Source organism: Pelophylax lessonae (genome assembly GCF_965119305.1).
Source record: "Pelophylax lessonae genome assembly, chromosome: 8".
Lineage (NCBI taxonomy): Eukaryota > Metazoa > Chordata > Amphibia > Anura > Ranidae > Pelophylax > Pelophylax lessonae.
This window is the reverse complement of record NC_138775.1, coordinates 225,357,499-225,377,005: the sequence shown is the minus strand read 5'-3', so window position 1 is coordinate 225,377,005 and position 19,507 is coordinate 225,357,499. Positions and strand designations below refer to the sequence as shown.

General features: G+C 45.6%; 1 protein-coding gene across 1 annotated transcript in view; it reads right to left on the bottom strand.

Annotated features, from left to right (window-relative positions):
- Positions 1-19,507, bottom strand: part of LAMC1 (laminin subunit gamma 1) — a 208,627-nt gene that overhangs the window by 32,286 nt on the left and 156,834 nt on the right. Inside the window, exons 8-13 of the mRNA XM_082266581.1 lie at positions 12,936-13,072; positions 11,806-11,928; positions 7,574-7,763; positions 4,834-4,946; positions 3,927-4,148; positions 517-705 (exon numbers count right to left, since the gene is read on the bottom strand). Of these exons, the coding sequence (XP_082122707.1) occupies positions 517-705; positions 3,927-4,148; positions 4,834-4,946; positions 7,574-7,763; positions 11,806-11,928; positions 12,936-13,072 (974 nt within the window). The remainder of the gene's footprint in view (positions 1-516; positions 706-3,926; positions 4,149-4,833; positions 4,947-7,573; positions 7,764-11,805; positions 11,929-12,935; positions 13,073-19,507) is intronic.

Here is a 19,507-nt window from a genome sequence, read left to right as displayed (position 1 = left end):
TAGCTGCTTTTTTTATTTTTATTTTTGTAAGCACAGTAATTTTTATATTTTATATTCCTTGTAGTACAATGTAAGGCCCCCTTCCTCTGTACATTTTACAGGTCCAGGCTGTGCTGGGGAGGCGTGTTAGGACAAGTTTGATCATTGGAGGAAAGCAGGTGGAGTTCCCAGCACAGCTAGAGAACTAACCATGCTGTGCTCTCCTGCTTAGTGAGGTCAGTTTTTTTTAAATGAAGAAAGCAAAGGGACTGGCAGGAACAACGGTATTTCACACAAAGGAAGCAATGCAAAGAGAACAGAATACCTTTTAATACAAGTACATGGAACAGCAGGAACATATCAGAAATATGAAATGTTGGGGTAACAAACACTTTAAAGTGGTTGTAGAGGTTCAAGGTTTTTTACCTTCATGCATTTTGGTATGATAGCAGGGAACATTAGGTGCTGCACAAATACACTGGGAAACACAATAAAATGTAAATATATAATGAATAAATAAATGAATATACTGCTCACCTGTTGTTCCCAATGGACAGTTGGTACAGACTACCTCCTTGGTGCGAGGGACAACCGCACAGCTGGATCCTCCAGGACAGGGACATTCCTGGCAGTCATTGCTGGATCCACCAGTACTGTCACCATAGAAACCTTCAATGCACTTCTCACAGTGTGCCCCTGCTGTATTATGCTGGCAGTTGCACACACCTATTGTGGGATAAAAAGAACATGCCAAATTAGCCTCATACTAGTTTGTATAATAAGCAACCAAGCTGCCCTAAAAATCATTTTCATGGGGGGTGGCACTGGACCTTGAAGCAGATAGCAATTAAAATATTGCATTAGTAAGACGTAAATTAAAGAGGTTGTAACCCCCCCCCCCCCCCCCCAAAAAAAAATAAAGAAGAAGAACCTGAAAGACAAAGGCATAATGAGCGAGTATGCATCACATATCCGCTCATTATGGGTTACTTCCCTTAGAAGGAAGTACCCGCAGCTGCGTCCACCCACCGCTGACAAGCCTTACATGTTCACCCGTCTTCCTTTCGGTTCGCGTCCTCCAGCTATCTGATGTGCCGGAGCCAGGGTCGGGAGCCGCTGTTCACGGCACAGGGCTCTGAAGGAATGGCACGGGTGGCCGTTCCTTCAGACCACATGCTCCAGTGATGTCACTGGCTGCATGCAAACTAAATATCTCCTAAACGGTGCAGGTTTATCAGATATTTACAGTACCTATAGGTAAGTCTTACCATAGGTTTACTTATAGGTACAAGGTACTGAGGAAGCTTTACTTCCTCTTTAAGAATCTGAAAGGCTGCTATTGAGCTACAGATGCCCATAAAAATGTAGAGTTCTTGGGTACAATCTGGGATTAAATAGAATTTAGAGCACCAAAAGGATGAATCTGTGAAAAGAAAATCAGTTTAATTGGGAAGTAAAACGTGAGCAGACGCCAAATGTTCTTTTACTTGAAAAAGCCAACTGTTGGCTGCTCACACATTGTGTGTAGCAATTTTTGAAGGTAGTTGCCATCTCTTTGCATCAGTTCTAGGTAGCATTGTCTATTCTTAAACCCTGGAGGTGTTTTAGACTCTTTAAATATGCCGATATTTTCCTATGATAAAACTGATTTTTTTTTCTGTCTTTGCACTTTGACACATTGGGGGAGATTCACTAAAACAGGAACACTCAGAATCAGGTGTAGCTGTACATGGGAGCCAATCAGCTTCTAATCTCAGCTTGATCAATTAAGCTTTGACAATAAAATCTGGAAGCGGATTGGTTTCTATGCAGAGCTGCACTCTCCAGTTATAGTAAATCCTCCCTATTGATTCATCTCTTTGGCACTCTTATGTTCTCCTCAGTCAAATATCCGTTATCACAAAAGTTTAGGCAAATGGGCAGTGCTAAATTTATACAGTGGTGGACTGTAAAGCTGGGTACACGCGGGCTGAAAATCAGCCAAAAACGGTTGGTTCAGCAGGAACTGGCCAACTTTTGGCCTGTGTGTACAGCTGTCTGTTCTACAAAAGCTGATCTTATGACTGGCTTCTGTCAAACAGGCATACTGGAAAGCCAGCATCTAATCAGTGCTGGAAGCCGATGGCTGCCAGTGCTGATCAGTGTGATCTTGCAGGGGGGGGGGGCAGTTTCCCTGTCAGAATACAACTGCCCAGCGGGAGAGATAGCTAAACTAACATCACTTGTGTTAGATCAGTCATCGATGGAGCAATTTTTTTTGTTATTGTTCAAGAAATTTGCTGGATTTCCCCATCAATAGACAGTGTTGACAGGGGAATCCGTCCCGCAGATCCATTGTGTTCCCTGTTGACAGGGGAATCCGTCCCGCAGATCCATAGCTATCCCCACTAGGAGAACACAGTGATTATTGCTAATGTCTATAACAATCAATAGCAATAAATGCATGTAAAACCTGGCAGGCTGGTTGTACCAAAGTTGATCAAACAATCAACTTTGGTACATTCAGCCTGCCAATACATGGTTTGAATCTCGGTCGGTTCCTGCTGAACTGGCCAAGATACTAAACTCAGCGATACGCGGTTCGAATGCCGATATCACTTTTTTTTTTTTGTTCAACCTACTAGGTTGTGTACCCAGCTTAACCGCTTGCGCCCCGCCCACCGTACATCTACTGCGGCACTCTGCCGCTGCTGGGCAAAGCGACGTAGCCCTAGGTCGCTCGCTCAGGAGACTGTAGGGGGAGAGAGCGCGTGCCACCGTTGGGGCGCTCCCGCTAGTTACCTGGTGAGCCAGCGCGTGTGGCCGCCGGGCCACTCGCGATCTCCCGCAGCAGAGAGAGGAGGACAGACGGCTGATGTAAACACAGCGTCTGTCATTCTCCCTGAAGTGATCACAGAGGCTATGTGATCCTGCTATATATCATCGCATGTCTCTGTGATTACTTCACAAGCCACGCCCCTCCACAGTTAGAATCACGCCCCTAGGGACACATTTAACCCCTTGATCACCAGTACAGTTAACCCCTTCCCTGCCAGTGTCATTTTTACAGTAACAGTGCATTTTTTAGCACTGATTACTGTAGTAATATCACTGGTACCCCCAAAAGTGTCTAAAATGTCAGTTAGGGGTCCGATCTGTCCGCCGCAATGTCAACAGTCCTGCAAAAAAAAAAAAAAAAAAAAAATTGCCGCCATTACTAGTAAAAAAAATAAATAAAAATTACAAATCTTTCCAGGAGTTGGTAAACGAAATAACTTTTGCGCAAACCAATCAAAATACGCTTATTGCAATTTTTTTTTTTACCAAAAATATGTAGCAGAAAACAAATTGGCCTACAATGTTAAAAAATTTAGATTTTTACATTTTTTTTTTTGTTGAGAATTTCATATAAAAAAATTTGAAAAATATATTGTTAGTTTTTCAAAATTGTCTTTTTTTGTTTATAGCTCAAAAAATCGCACAGGTGATCAAATTCCACCAAAAGAAAGCTCTGTTTGTGGGAAAAAAAGGACATCAATTTCGTTTGGGTACAGCATCGCACGACAATTGTCCGTTAAAGTCACGCAGTGCCGAATCGCTAAATAGGGCATGGTCATTGAGCAGCCAAATCCTCCGGGGCTAAAGTGGTTAAGTAAACAAAGGGACATTGGAAGGTGGCTGTATGTGATGGTGCAATCCAACTGCCTTTGCAGAACTCAATCTATAGATACTACAGAACGTTTCATATATCTGCAAGGTCAAATCACCTGCAATGATCCCTTAAACCACAACAACAAGCACCTAATGGCACAGAGAAAGCTTGGTATAGAGAACACACATTGTCCAACTTGCTGGCAAATTTTCGCATCCTGTTACGCATTGCCTCTGTTCATACATGATACAATCCCAAATCTTAGCATCTCTTTAGCAGCACTAACTTTTAAAGGAGTTGCTGTCCTCAGTCTCACCTGTCTCAGGGTCACAAGTATCACTGTGGCCATTACATGTACAAAGCACACAGGGACTGTAAGGACCAAGGTTGGGGTTCTCTCGCCGGTAGCCAGGAGCACAGCTTTCACAGAACTGTCCAATATATCCAACAGGACAGCTGCAAACCTCCACCCAAGGTGCCGGATCGCCAAAACTGCGCTGTGCAGTTACCAAGGTAACCTCCTCCAGAAAACCAGCACCTGCACAGAAGAGGAAACAAAAAAAAGGTCAATACCTTGTAGCTGAGGATCAAATCTGCAAAAAATGATCTGAAGATGAAGCGGAGGAAAGTTTCAAATGAAGTTGTGGAGTTACTTCTGCAGGCTTAGCAACCAGGCTCTGTCCAGCTGCTGTCATTGAATAACTTGCAGCACGCTTGGCAAGTAATATAAGCTTCACAATAGCCAAGAGCCGCAGGTTGCCTGATCCTTAAGTAGTGCATTTAAAATCCACTTTACACGGCTGTCCGTTCTCCCTCAGAAGAACAATACATGATAACTACATGAAGGAGGCTGATGCCTGGTCTTTAATGCCAGCAGCTTTTACCACAAGGATTTTACTTTTCAAACACACAGCAATGGTGTCCATTCCAATGATGTGAAAAATTGAGCTAGACATGTAGCTATGAATAATTCACATTTCACTAGCAAATAAAGACATGGTACTTAAGTGGACAGCATCGTGCAACAAGCTCCCATCAAAGTCAATAAAGTAGGCTAATGGATGATGGTTCCCAGCTAGCTCCTGGCAGTTGCTGCAGGAAAAAGCAGAAAAACATTTCCACGTACTCTCTCTTCTAGAAGTACACAGAAAATGTAACAAGTTGTAAAGAAATAGTCGGTTCAACAATGGCTCCGTTAGAGATCACAATTTTTTTATTCTTACTTCTTTCACTGTATGTTCCTCGGATTTTAATGGCAGTCAGATTCTGCAGCATTTTCTGGAACTCAAATGGTGATACGGATGGCCTCCATGGATAATCTGTAGCCTCATGTAACCTGAAAAGTACATATCAGATCATGAAAGGGTTTCATTTAAAAAAACCTCCAATTTCTTGCACTAACCCAATAAGAGGGCTTTTCCTTTGACTTGCAATACACAATTCTTTAAAACCTAATTCCACTTTTAATTTCCCTTTAAATAGTTTGCTTGGGCCAAGCTTCCCCAAACTAACAATTTACTGCAATAACAGGTGTGTTTGCGATTTTAAAACAAAAACAGAAAAATTCCCAGGGTAGAAATGGGGGAGAAGGGGGAGACGGGAGGGGAGGAGAGAAGGGGAAGGAATGGAGGAGAGAAGGGGAAGGAATGGGAGAGAGAGGGGGGGGGGGAGAGCAAGAGAGAGAGGGGGGGGGAGAGAGCAAGAGAGAGAGGGGGGGGGGAGAGAGCAAGAGAGAGAGGGGGGGGAGAGAGCAAGAGAGAGAGGGGGGGGGAGAGAGCAAGAGAGAGAGGGGGGGGGAGAGAGCAAGAGAGAGAGGGGGGGGGGAGAGAGCAAGAGAGAGAGGGGGGGGAGAGAGAGCAAGAGAGAGAGGGGGGGGAGAGAGAGCAAGAGAGAGAGGGGGGGGAGAGAGAGCAAGAGAGAGAGGGGGGGGAGAGAGCAAGAGCGAGGGGGGGGAGAGGGCAAGAGCGAAGGGGGGGGGAGAGAGCAAGAGCGAAGGGGGGGGGAGAGAGCAAGAGCGAGAGGGGGGGAGAGGGCAAGAGCGAGAGGGGGGGAGAGGGCAAGAGCGAGGGGGGGGGAGAGGGCAAGAGCGAGAGGGGGGGGAGAGAGAGCAAGAGCGAGAGGGGGGGGGGAGAGAGAGCAAGAGCGAGAGGGGGGGGGGAGAGAGAGCAAGAGCGAGAGGGGGGGGGGAGAGAGAGCAAGAGCGAGAGGGGGGGGGAGAGAGAGCAAGAGCGAGAGGGGGGGGGGAGAGAGAGCAAGAGCGAGAGGGGGGGGGAGAGAGAGCAAGAGCGAGAGGGGGGGGGGAGAGCAAGAGCGAGAGGGGGGGGAGAGAGAGCAAGAGCGAGAGGGGGGGAGAGGGCAAGAGCGAGAGGGGGGGGGAGAGGGCAAGAGCGAGAGGGGAGGGGGGAGAGGGCAAGAGCGAGAGGGGAGGGGGGAGAGGGCAAGAGCGAGAGGGGAGGGGGGAGAGGGCAAGAGCGAGAGGGGAGTTAGGGGGAGGGGAGTTAGGGGGAGGGGAGTTAGGGGGAGGGGAGTTAGGGGGAGGGGAGTTAGGGGGAGGGGAGTTAGGGGGAGGGGAGTTAGGGGGAGGGGAGTTAGGGGGAGGGGAGTTAGGGGGAGGGGAGTTAGGGGGAGGGGAGTTAGGGGGAGGGGAGTTAGGGGGAGGGGAGTTAGGGGGAGGGGAGTTAGGGGGAGGGGAGTTAGGGGGAGGGGAGTTAGGGGAGGGGAGTTAGGGGAGGGGAGTTAGGGGAGGGGAGTTAGGGGAGGGGAGTTAGGGGGAGGGGAGTTAGGGGGAGGGGAGTTAGGGGGAGGGGAGTTAGGGGGAGGGGAGTTAGGGGGAGGGGAGTTAGGGGGAGGGGAGTTAGGGGGAGGGGAGTTAGGGGGAGGGGAGTTAGGGGGAGGGGAGTCTTTACCTGGCAGCATACACTAAATACAAAGAAAAAATAAGTTTTCATAATTTTGTAAAATTACAAAAAAATGTGTTCACTACAAAAAAATGGAAGGTTCATGGAGGTATCATTTAAGATTTGCAAATTAATCACTGAGAGTAGTTTTCAGTTAAATTAGTACAAAATAATAAGCACTGGAATCATTTTCTGGCTTTTTCCCGCTCTAATATCATCAAGGTTTTGATTTTACCGAATGGCATTTGTCTTAAAATTCAAGGTTTGCCACTACCCCCTGGAGTCTGCTGGCAATGGTCTCTGTAAAGTCTGCCTAGACACATCTCATGCCATCATCCTCCTCCTGGCAACATTTCCTACTGGAACACATAGTAATAGCTAGAATATTACCAACTTTCCATTACCTATAAAATAAATATGCCATAAAAATGAAAAACTGAAGAGATAAGCTGTAAAAAAATAAATAAATAAAGCTGTAAAACGTTTAACATTTCCAGACACTGTAAATCGAAATTACTTGATCCGTAGCCTTTCAGAATCAAAAGGTCCATTGTCAGGACACCTTGTTTGTTAAAAGTAGCTGGGATCGGGTGAAAGATGGATGATTGTAGGGATATACCCATATTGTACAGTAATTTGTGTAAATGAAAGTTCACAAGAGTTGAGGAGAGTCTTGGGGGTTTCAGCTCTTTTGAGTAATTTATGGCGGATTAACCCTTCTTTTGCCCTGGATCTGCCTGTCTCCGCATCTGTTGAGGATGTACTTGATAAATTCCTTGCATTATTTCACTCCAATGAAAGATACAACAGAAAAGTAAATCCCCATCCATCGTAGAAACCAGGAGACAACTACACAGCACATGTCTCCCCTTTTTCTGTCTAGGATCTGCAATTAAAGCTCATCTTTCAAATTCAGATCTCGAGGAAGGAATGCGTTAATACAGCTCTGCTTGTAAACACTGTCAATGAAATCTAAACACTTACAGTTCATAAAGCATGTGTATGGGAGGCATATCTCTCCCCATATATCAGAGGACAATGACTGGAGAACATACAGCCGGCTTACCTGAAAACATATTGAAGGGAGTTTTCACTGGGATAGGAATTGCCCTGGGCGATGAGGGGTACAGAGACCCTGAGACCGGCACCCTCCAGTACAAGATCCTCCGCAGAAAGCCGAGTATCTCTCCGCTCCACACGGAAACTGAATGTTAGATTCTGCCCATAACTTAGGCCTTGCTTGCCAAGGAACTTTGCTAAAAGTAGTGGAAAAATCAGAGAGAAGTTCAATGGTTGAGTATATCTTCAATGACACTGTCCAGGAACACATGAAGAATAACTCAACTTGCTAGGCAACTAGAGGAATTCTAAAGACAGTGAATACATTTATGCCTTTATAGAAGTGGAGTTGATTTTAGGATCAGTTTATGAAACATCTGGTATTCTGATATATTCTGCAACAGTGCTGGCTCACATTGCCGGGAGGGTGTCTATAGATGTCCTCCCGTGATCGCATATCGGCAGGGATCTGTAATAGCTGTGTCCTTCGTCCACAGCTGATCACAGATTGGGGTAAAGAGCCAATCACAGCGGCTCTTTACCATGTGACAAGCTGTGTCTGATCACAGAGTAAACAGTATTTGCCAGTTATCGGCAGTCCTCCCCTCATGGTGACAGCGCGTGAGCAGAGCAAATAACCCACAAATCCACACAAAGGACATCGACATGGATAATCAGGGCACTGATCACCAGTGTCCTGATAGTCAGTGCCACCTGCCAGTGACCATCAGTTCTGCCTGCCAGTGCCCATCAGTGCCGCCTCATTAGTGCACATCAGTGAAGGAGAAAAATTACTTATTTAGAAAATTTTATAACAGAAACTAAGAAAAACTTTTTTTCCCCAAAAACATTTTCGGTCTTTTTTTGTTTAGCAAAAAGTTAACCCAGTGGTGATTAAATACCAACAAATAAAAAAAAAAGCTAAATCGGTCTAAAAAAAAAAAATCTTGCCACAGCAATCTGAGCCGGAAGTGTGAGTGGGTACCTAATAAAACCAGGTAACGGCTCCCCCCCTTCCCCAAAAAAGTGTCAAATGAGGCAGTGCAAACAAGTAGAACTTCCCTATTTGGGTGAATTTACACTTTAAGCACCCCTGGCAGTTTTCTGGTTGGTCGTAATCCATCAATTTTACCTTTGCTGGTCAGCTTATTTTGTAACGTGCAAAATTATAAAGGCACATGCATTTTAAAAAACAATGTAAAGAGCTTTACATTAAAGCTACATCCATTTTTTGTGCGGTCAGTGCATATTTGCAACAAGAAAACACCAGATACCGCATTGGAAAAAAAATAATAAATTATATTATATATATATTTATTTATTTTTTTTGGTGCTGTGTGTACAGAAATAACAATACAAGAGGAAAACATCCCTTAACAATGTGACAGTGCAAATCATTTATAGCAAGTATTTTAAAATCTTAAGAGTAATCAAGGCAGGGGAACCCCCTTAAAACATGGGTGCCAGGGAATGTGTGAAGGTCAAGCAATATATAAAAACCCAGTATTCGGTATGCATAGTTCAAAGCATGGATGGGGAGACTGCGATGGTGTAAAGAGAGAAAACCTACACGCGCCATACTTTATGAGAAAGAATAGGATGGACACCATTTCCATGTGTAGAGAGGAAGAAAAGAGTTAACCAGATGTAGCCACAAAATTCAAATTTGGGAGGTGTAGAGGGGTCTCCTATTAACAAAGTTAAGTATTTTGGCATAAGGATAGGGGAATATCTCCAATTAGGTCCAGTAGGCATGTTTCAGGTGACCATGTACATTACATGTGATTAGATATACGGTATTTCAAACTGTTGAGGACATCACATTTTAAGATAATACAGAAATTGGCATAGACCTGCTTAGAAACCACAGTAAAGAAAAATGTGTGGTGTTGCACTCAATAAAAGAAAAAGCCTAAACCACAATTAGGTTATTGCCAATCTTGTTCCTTCCAAATTCGTATGTTCTCCTTTGAAATTCAGTATCTAAGTTTCTCCTTTTCGGTCAACCCACCTCCTATTTTCTGAATAAATGAGCCCAGCTTTGTATATACTTCTCTCACACATGCAAACTGCCATTCCCAGTCCCTTTGAAAGCACTGCTCTTTAGAAGTGTGAGCTGTACACAGTTTTACCCACACTGTTCACATAGAAACTTGAAGGAAATTGCAGAATTTAGTACCTAACATACTTTGTTAATCTGCCACTATGTGGCTATTTTTTTCTCAGCTTTGGGGGTAGAACAGCCTCTCGCAACCAGGGTTCCTCCAGAGTTTGCTATGAGTTCCTTGAGCTATGGCCAATTTAACCTTCCATCCGAAGGTGCCTACATAGTTTTGGGGTCAAAATCACTTAACAGAGCCAACTGCATGACACCAATGATCTTTTTACTTATCTGTACAGGTGGCATTCTTCCCACTGACCACCAATGCAAGGGGCATTTTTCTTGCTGACCAACAATTAATTGATTTTAGCAGAGCTTCCCCGAGATCTAAAAATTATTTCAAGGGTTTCTCTGTGGGAAAAAGGTTGAGAAAGGCTGGTCTAGAAGATACCAAACTTGGTAGTACTCTACAAAAAACATTCCTTAGTGCCTGCTGAACTGCTTCTTTCCACTAGGTGTCAGGGCAAATAACAGAAGTGACACTGACACACCGGCTTTCTAAAATATTAAACCACATCCTGATAACCGCGCCGCTTTTCCCATACTCATTTAATAATATGACTGCCTGCTACGAATAATATTTCACCAAAGTTCAGTAGATGTTCACGATAACAGAATTCATGATGTATTCATTTCCTGCAGAGAATTTTCTGCTTTCTTATTCAAAGAGCTGGAAGTGTGCTCTAAAGAGAGAGAGAGCATTCCTAAAGGAGCAAAACAAGACTCTGTGGTATCGTAGGTGAATTTTAAAATCGATCTGTCCTATCTGAATACATACGATTTCACTGGCTGGAATAGTACATGACAGAGGCAGCTTCCGTCATTAGGCACTCACAAAGGCAGTTTGCTTTACTAAGCATTTATAAACTATAAATAATGTAAGCATAAAGTAAAAATAAGATGAGCAACAAAGGAGGATTTTCCTTTATGGTAAATGTGAAAAACTCTGCAACTCTTTAGATCTGGCGTGCTAACTGGTGTTATCTGGGTGGCATGCAACCTTCCACTGGTTTGCGTATTTCAAGGCCCCAAGGTTGTTTTCCAGTTAAAAACGACTCACTTCCTTACAAACAATGCAGCTGAGTATATCTGAAATGTTTTCTCTCAGAGATAAAACTCTGTAAGCAGTAGTGGTTACCATAATGTTAATAATCAAAGTGTTGTCGCCAATTTCTGGCTTTATGTACATTTGACACTTCGTACACTTTTAGGGTAACTGCATTTATTGTTTAATGCCCTGCCCCCAGCCTCTTGTTTTAGTCTTAAGCCGGCTATAGAATGTTCAAATCTTGGCCGGTTCAGCAGGAATCATGTATGGGTAAGAATAAATGTATCCGAGTTAGGGCAAGAATAAATGTACCCGAGTTAAACTGATCGATCAACTTAGCTACAACCAGCCTGTCCGATTTTACATGTGCTTATTGCTAGCGGCTATTACAGCTGCTAGCAGTAATAACAGTGTTCTCTCGGCAGGGACGGCTCCCCTCGCTGGGAGAACATATGCCGGCTCCCCTCGCTGGGAGAACATAATGGCTCCGCGGGACACTGACTGTGTTGATGGGTGAACTGAGCGATTTTTTCTTTCCTGCAACCTGTGGTTGCAGAAAAGAAAATCACTCCATCTATGGCTGGATTTATGCTCACTTGTCCTTGATCCAGCAAGATTTAGCTAAAAACGTCACACAGGTAATTTGTGTGATTATCTGTGCAACCTCATCAGAATCAAACTTTGACATGCGATTGTGTCAGTGTCAGCGCTGCCCATGAATATTCTTTGGGCTGCCTGCTTGCAGCTCCGAGGTGGATGGTCTGCTAGTGGCTCTGCACAGAGAACGGGATTATTTGCTCTGAATAAGCCCTTAGATGTAACCCAAACATAAAACTTCTAGTGCACCAAACTTAAGGACACTCTCAGGGACACGATATTGCAGGCAGTAGGCCTGCAATTGGAATCCATGTTCTGTGCACCTTATTTCGAATTTTTGATATGCCTATACAGGCATGTTTACAATCTACCCAACATAATAATCTAAAATAATTTACATTCCAAGTATAACAAGTGATTGATCTTTACTTACAAGGAGCAATGAAGTAGATGGGGAAGTAGCTCTCTGAGGTGACAGACAGTGAGCTGGATTCAGAAACCCAGGTGAGAGGATACTCCGCACCATCCCTCTGTTGTGCCACCCAGCCGTCTGTGTCTGAAACATACAGCAGAACATAAATACATCATTGTACAGGATATCGCCTTGCAAAAATCTGAGCTGAACCTGAGCAACGAAAATCTGTGCAAAACTAACTTTTATTCATAGCCGTTTTCACCACTGATAAGAAACAAGGAAAGAATGGGGAATGATCCTTTACAATATGAATTCTGAAATTCATTAGTTTCACTACATGGCAGGACGGGGGACGTTACTTTAAATATTAAAAATGAAGTAGTGTTTTTGGTTTGTGGTGCTCTGATGCAGTGAGGATCCATTTTAAGGACTAAAGGCAAAAACAGGGTCACCAGGATTATTTAAAAAAAAAAAAATATACAATACACACTGTACCGCAGTGGATCAACGAATATTTTCCTAGACTTGTAGGATATGACATTTAGCAAGAATGGAAAAGAAGCACTTGGAAATTAATAGACTTTGATGGTTCAAGATATTCGCAGGTCACACAGACCAAAAACAGCTATATGTTTGTGTGTGTGTGGCAGTCTCATTCCTGAGAGCAGCAGTTACTACTTCTATTCATCTGAGTTTACGAGCTTTTTATTGTGTCTGCTTTGTGACTTTACAGGAAGTCCGAATCGCAGCAGACGGGTGTCAGCTCCGCACAATCAGGGAAAAAAAAAAACTGATTTTGTGTTCTGTTTGTGATTCAATCATTTGATAGACTCAAACAGTAGCAAAGTGTTATCCTGTTTTAAACCGCATCCCACATCCAGACATAACAATACCAGTACACAAGATTCAGGCCAAGATAGTATCTATCAGATGTAGTACATCTAAGGAGCAATTTGAGTGGGCAAAGTCTGGGAAAAGCTGCGGTGTAAAAGTACAAAGAAGAGTGTGTAAGCCTAAAATCATCCAAAGCTAGAAGCACAGAGGAAATGGTTACTGTGAAACAGTAGCTGAGGGAATCAGGTGGTCTTTATTAACTGTTCTGCTTATTTTAGAAGGTGACAGAATTTGCAGCTGTAGAAGATAATTACCGATCTCAAATGTGGAAGTGATAGTGGAGACTGTGAAGCCTTCTGCGCTGCTGCAGACAGAAGAGTGGCCGTAGCAGAAACATGGCGTACAGCCTCGAGGATTTGCTGGATCCATGTGGAAGAATCCTGGCTTACACCTAAGATAAAATACATACATATCAGAACATTGCACTTCCTTACTGTAAAGCCCAACTTTGGGTACAAGTAAAAAAAAAAAAAAAAGAACTAGGGCTTAAATGCTCATTAAATGTAGAGGGTGAAATATAATACTTACCTTATTCCTCGCTTTGAAAGGCCCCCTTATCTTTGTGACCGCTCCCCAGCAGCATCCACACTCAAGTGCTTCAGCCCAGTGGCTGAACGAAAAACAGATCCAGCTTAAACCGATATTAAAGTGATACTTAAAGCGGAGTCCTGGCCTCAAAATCGATAAAAATGGATTTTTGTAAAATCTTACCGTAAAATCCTTTTCTCTTAGCTCATCGACAGACGTAGTCCTCGGTGATACACCACCTTCGGGTTATGTTACCTCCGCAGGAGCAGGACTAGACAGGAAATTAAAAAGCTCTGGCCACACCCTAGGGGCAGTCCCAGAGGGTATATCCTCTCTCTCTCTGCCTCAGCAAATCAGTTATGTGAAAAAGCAGTGCTTAGAGAATTTAACCCAACCCAACTCCAAAACAGAGGGGCGGGGACTACGTCTGTCGATGAGCTAAGAGAAAAGGATTTTACGGTAAGATTTTACAAAAATCCATTTTTCTCTAGCGCTCATCGACAGACGTAGTCCTCGGTGATACACCACCTTCGGGACGTCCCAGAGCAGTATCACAACTGAGGGGTGGGAAAATGGAAATTAAATCCCAATCTAGAAGGCCCAACCGGTGCCAACTAGAAGTTTACAATGCTCATCCTTAATGATGAGACTCAACAAAAAAATTTTCAAACAGAAAAAAACCCTCGAGGTAGACCACCGGTCTCCTCAAATTGCGGCCTGCAAAACCTTGCGACCAAATGAGGCATCCGCCGATGCCGTCACATCAATTTTATAGAATTTAGTAAAGGTATGTACCGACGACCAAGTGGCCGCCTTACATACCTGGACCACTGACGCCTGATGGCGAAAGGCCCAGGAAGTACTGAGCGCTCGAGTGGAGTGCGCCCTAACAGGGAACGGAGGACTCTGACCCTTAATAGAATAAGCCTGTACCACCGTTTGTCTAATCCATTTGGCAATGGTCGCGGCAGATGCAGGCAAACCCTTTCTGGGGCCATCCGTGATCACAAAAAGTGAATCCGTCTTACGGAATGATTCCGTAGCTTTCAGGTATACCCTGATTGCCCGAACCACATCCAAGGAATGCAACGCATGTTCCCGATGATGCTTGGGCTGAGGACACAAGGAAGGTAGTACAATATCTTCATTCAGATGAAAATCTGAAACCACCTTAGGAAGAAAAGATGGCTTAGGATGAAGTACTACCTTATCCCTATGAATCACTAGGTATGGGGACTGGCATGATAATGCAGCCAGTTCTGACACCCTGCGAGCAGAAGTAATAGCCACCAAGAAGACCACCTTCTGGGATAAAGTAAGCAAGGGAATCTCCCTGATGTTTTCAAAGGGAGGTTTCTGTAGAACCGACAAAACCAAATTAAGATCCCAGGGCGGTAAGGGCGCGCGGACTGGAGGAGCCAGGTGCCGCACCCCCTGGATGAAATTCCGCACCAAGGATTTGGTAGCTAAAGGTTTCTGAAAGAAGATTGCTAATGCTGAAACTTGACCCTTGATGGTGCTCAAGGCTAGCTTCTGCTCAACCCCTTGTTGCAAAAAGGCCAATATTCGAGACACCGAATAGGTACGTGGAGGAAATCCTAAAGATTCGCACCACGCAATATAAGTCTTCCATGTGTGATAATAGACTTTGCTGGAAGTCGCTTTCCTTGCTTTAATAAGGGTAGGAATGACTGAAGTAGACAAACCTCTGTCCTTCAGTACTTGGGTCTCAATGGCCAGGCCATTAAAACCAGCGACTGTAAAGCACGAAGGTAAATAGGTCCTTGAGACTACAGACACTCCCTGAGACGAAGTTCCCACGGAACGTCTGCGACTAACATGTCCAAGTCGGCCAGGCCGGCTTGAAGAGGCCAGCCTAGAATTTCTAGGACCACTGGCGCTGATTGGATCTGAACCAGGCGTCCCTAGAGCTATCTGGCCCCGACCATCCGAGAAAGTCTGGTCGTTTTCTGTTCCCACACATTTATCAGATACCTGATAGTTATCAGGAAAGGTGATCTTTTCTGGTTGAACCTCAGGGACCGAAGTCACCCGACTAGAGGCTACTTGGCCTATCTGGTCAATCAGATCCGATTCCTGTGAGGTATCGGGACTAATCTTAGGAAAAGGTAAAGGAAAAGATCTATACAGGGAACGGTAACTACCGCTTCCTGTACTTAAATGTTGGAAGGGAAGAATCGCACCGGTAGTAGTGGTTGATGCTCGATCTAATGTCCTGAATACCGGTGAAAACGTCCCCCCACCCTGAAATCGGATGGGGGCGCACCTTCAGGCTGTGTACTCCTTTACTTCGGGTTTGGCTGGGTTGGTCCTCTGCTTGTCCGACCAGCCCTTCTTGAACCCTCCTGGAGGAGTCTTGCCTTTCCCGGGAGTACCAGCCGGGCGCCCTTTATGGGCGGTAAAGAAAGGTCCTCGCTTGTTGCGAGGTCCCTTAGCTTTTGCAGCCTGTGGCAAAAAAGTACTCTTGCCCCCGGTGGCATCCTTAATGATTTCATCTAGGTTGGCTCCAAATAGACGATTCCCCTGGAAAGGGAGATTGGTCAAAGTCTTTTTGGAACCTAGGTCAGCTGACCAGCATTTTAACCACAGCACACGTCTGAGGATCACTGCTAACTTAGATGCATGCCCTAACAAGGGAGTAGTGTCCAAGGCTGCGTCACAGATAAACCGTAGCCCTTGTATGATCTGTTCTATCAAATCAGATGTCTCCTGGGGAATATCTTTTCCCCTAAGATCTTGGCGTACCATTTTCGCCCATTCCGTAAGTGTCTGGGAAACTAGACCAATAACAATTACTGGTCTAAATGCTGACCCTATCAGAGAAAAGATAGTGCGGGACTCCGCTTCTATCTTTCGATCCACCGGATCCTTAAAGGACGAAGTGTCCTCCACTGGAATAACCGTGGCTTTATTCAGCCTGGAAATAGGCGGATCCACGACTGGTGGTACCGTCCATTTCTTAATGATGGATTCCTCAAACGGATAGCGTCTAGCAATACGCTTGGAAATAGTAAAGGTACGTTTAGAATGCTCCCATTCTCCTTTAATCTGATTACCAAAACATTTAGGTACAGGAAAAGCCTTCGCCGTCTTGATGGGCTTATTAGTCCCAAAAGGCCTCTCTGTTTCAGTTGCCTCTGCCGGTAAAGCCTCAAGTTTTAAGGTTTCTTGCACTGCCACAACTAGTGCGTCCACCAATGCTTCTTCCTGAATTATAGCAGGAGAAGAAGCGTCCTCCTCACTGTCTGAGGGGGCTTTACCTGGGATAACAGCCCTTGCAGAGGAACCTGCAACTGCAGTGACCATCTCTGAATCAGAGTCAGAGGTGTCAGATAGTATAGGGGTAGGCGGGGGTCGCTTCCTTGACCCCCGTCCCTGACAGGCCGCCTCCACCCGAGCCACCATAGACTCCAAAATTGCTGTAAATGACTCTATACTCTGTGCACCGGCGGGTCCCGAGGCCCCCTCGAGGGAAACAGGTGGGGGAATATGTGTGGCAGGGTCCATAATAACTCCAGTTACTTCCTGGATGATATAATTCAAAGTAAAGAAAAAACTTTTTTTTTTTGACCCTCAGCGCCACAAAAAAACCCCTTAGTGTTACCTGCTAGGGATCCCTATCGATCGAGAGAGAGAGAGATAAACCCCCAGGCTCACCACTTGATGTTCAGAGTTGAACTGTAACAGCTTACAGCGCTGTCTTAGACAAACAGGAAGTCTTTTGGCTGGCTGCCCAGGAAGAAAGGAGGCGGCTCCGCCCCTCTGCACGCCTTCCGGCGCCTCCCCCAAGCTCCACGAGGTGTAGAATCACCTCAAACATGGCCGCCCCCATGCTGGAGACACGAGGCTACGCCAAAATGGCGGCTCGTGCGATCCAGCAAAAAAAATGGCGGCGGCGGCCTGTGCTGACTAGCGGTGTGCTGCAGGCACACAACACTCTCTCTGCATGGGGATATGGCGTGGTTGGCGGTACCGGCCCTGGCGGACCGCATGGCCGTTCGGGAGGCCTGCTATTAGCTGGAGATCTGACTTGGAAGGCAGTCTACATGTCCATGGCTTCTGACTGGTAGGTAGCTTATACTTAACCCATAAGATTCCCAGAATGCCACAGATTACATCTTTAAAACATGTATACAATAGATTGTTAGCTCCCAAACCAAGCCTCCTGGCTTTTTGCACACATAAAATCACACTCAAAGTAGGAGGATTTGTGACATGTTATAGGATAGAAAGAACTCTTTCTTACCATACAGAGAGGGGCCCGCGTTCACCACAAAACCCGTCAGGGAAAAAAGGGGGAACATACTACTCACCATACCGGAACCAGGCGGGCACCCACTCCTGACAGTACCCCTCTCCACCGGGGCGGGAGGGCTGTCGACCGATACGGACGCCGTGACTCATGGTCTTTGGCGTTTCAGCGAGACGTTTAACTCGCGGGTTCAGTCCTTTTAATGGGACTTTGTCGCGGCCGACCCAGCGCGGAGCTATGGCCTGCACGCGCTCGTAGGCTGAACTGGGGTGACCACCGGATCTCAACATCCAGCCCGTCGCCCAGTTCAGCTTTCTTGCTTGAAGATCTCACAGGAACACTGGAGAAAAAAAGCTGTCCAAAAATCCTTTTAGAAAAAAATTCTTGCCAGGACCTAAGATCCCAGCAAGGTATCTAGGTCCTTACTCCTAACTAGACAGAAAATAACTGATTTGCTGAGGCAGAGAGAGAGAGGATATACCCTCTGGGACTGCCCCTAGGGTGTGGCCAGAGCTTTTTAATTTCCTGTCTAGTCCTGCTCCTGCGGAGGTAACATAACCCGAAGGTGGTGTATCACCGAGGACTACGTCTGTCGATGAGCGCTAGAGAAAATAGATTTTGGGCCATCCGCTTGCTAAGGGGAACCTGAAAAAGAAATGGATAATGGCGATTTCTTTTTTTGGTCACTTACCTTATCATAGAAGAAAATACTCACCTTCCTTCCACTTCCTCCCTCTGCGGCCCGCGCCGTCACTTCCGGTTTGCGATGATTCCTGGGAGCTGAACGTCATCGCTCCCAGGAATCAATGCGCCTGCACCGGCCCTGCTCGTCACTTCCGGTGCAGGTGCGGTATTCACTGCTAAACAGCTTCTGGGCAAGTGACGAGCGGGGCCGGTGCAGTGCATTGTGGGACTCTGACAGCACGAAGAGGACACGGAAGAGGACACGAAGAGGGACGCCGCAGCTTGAGCTGCCCACACCTTAGATGGCAGCACTGGAGAAGAAATTTTCAAGGTAAGTATTTCTTCTTACAGATAAGTGTGACCCGGGACAGTTCAGAGGCTATCCATTATGGAATGTACTAGCCCTTACTGTCCCGGGGGTATTTTTAGCTCAAATTGACCCCCGAGGCCGGAACTCCGCTTTAAGTTTCATTTTTTTTAACCTAAAAATAACTAAGATGTTATACTTACCTGCTCTGTGAAGTGGTTTTGTACAGGGCAGCCCAGATCCTCCTCTTCTTGGGTCCCTCTTCAGTGCTCCTGGCCCTTACCTCCTGTTGAGTGCCCCACAGCAAGCAAGCAGCTTGCTATGGGGGCACCCGAACCGAGATTCCCTGTGTCCATAAAGACACGAAAGTGCGGCCTGGACCAGCCCTTCCACTTTCGCTCCTCTTTGGCTAACTGTTTGGGCCCCATTGGCTCCCGCTGCGGTCTCAGCCAATAAGGAGGGGAGTCCTGGGTGGCCGAGATACTCCTGAATCATCGTTGGATCTAGATTGGCCTCAGGTAAGTATTAGGAGGGCTGCTTCAAACGGAAGGCTTTTTATTTTAATGCATAGAATGCATCAAGATAAAAAACCTGACTTTACAACAACTTTAAAGTGTTGTTTTTTATTTTTTATTGAAACCTGCTCTCTTTGCTCCCTCCCTCCTGTGGGTGTCCCCATCGCAAGCGGTGTGCTATGGGGGCACATGTGTGGGTGAGCACCTGATCAGGGCTATGTGTGCTTATAGACACACACTGTGGCTTGGCCACACCCCCTGCTCTCTCCTCACAGGATTTGACTGACAGCAGCAAAGGCCTATGGCTACCACTGCTCTCTGTCTATCCTGTGAGACCAGGAAGAGAAGGGAGAAAAACGACCTCCAGGACTTGGGTAAATGTTTAGGGATGAGGGGAATAGGCAAAACAATTAGTGGGGAGTTATGCACCATCATGCCTTCGATGCATTAAAGTGATATTAAAGGCAATTTTTTTTTCTTTAAAAAAAATAAACATGTTATGCTTACCGGCTCTGTGTA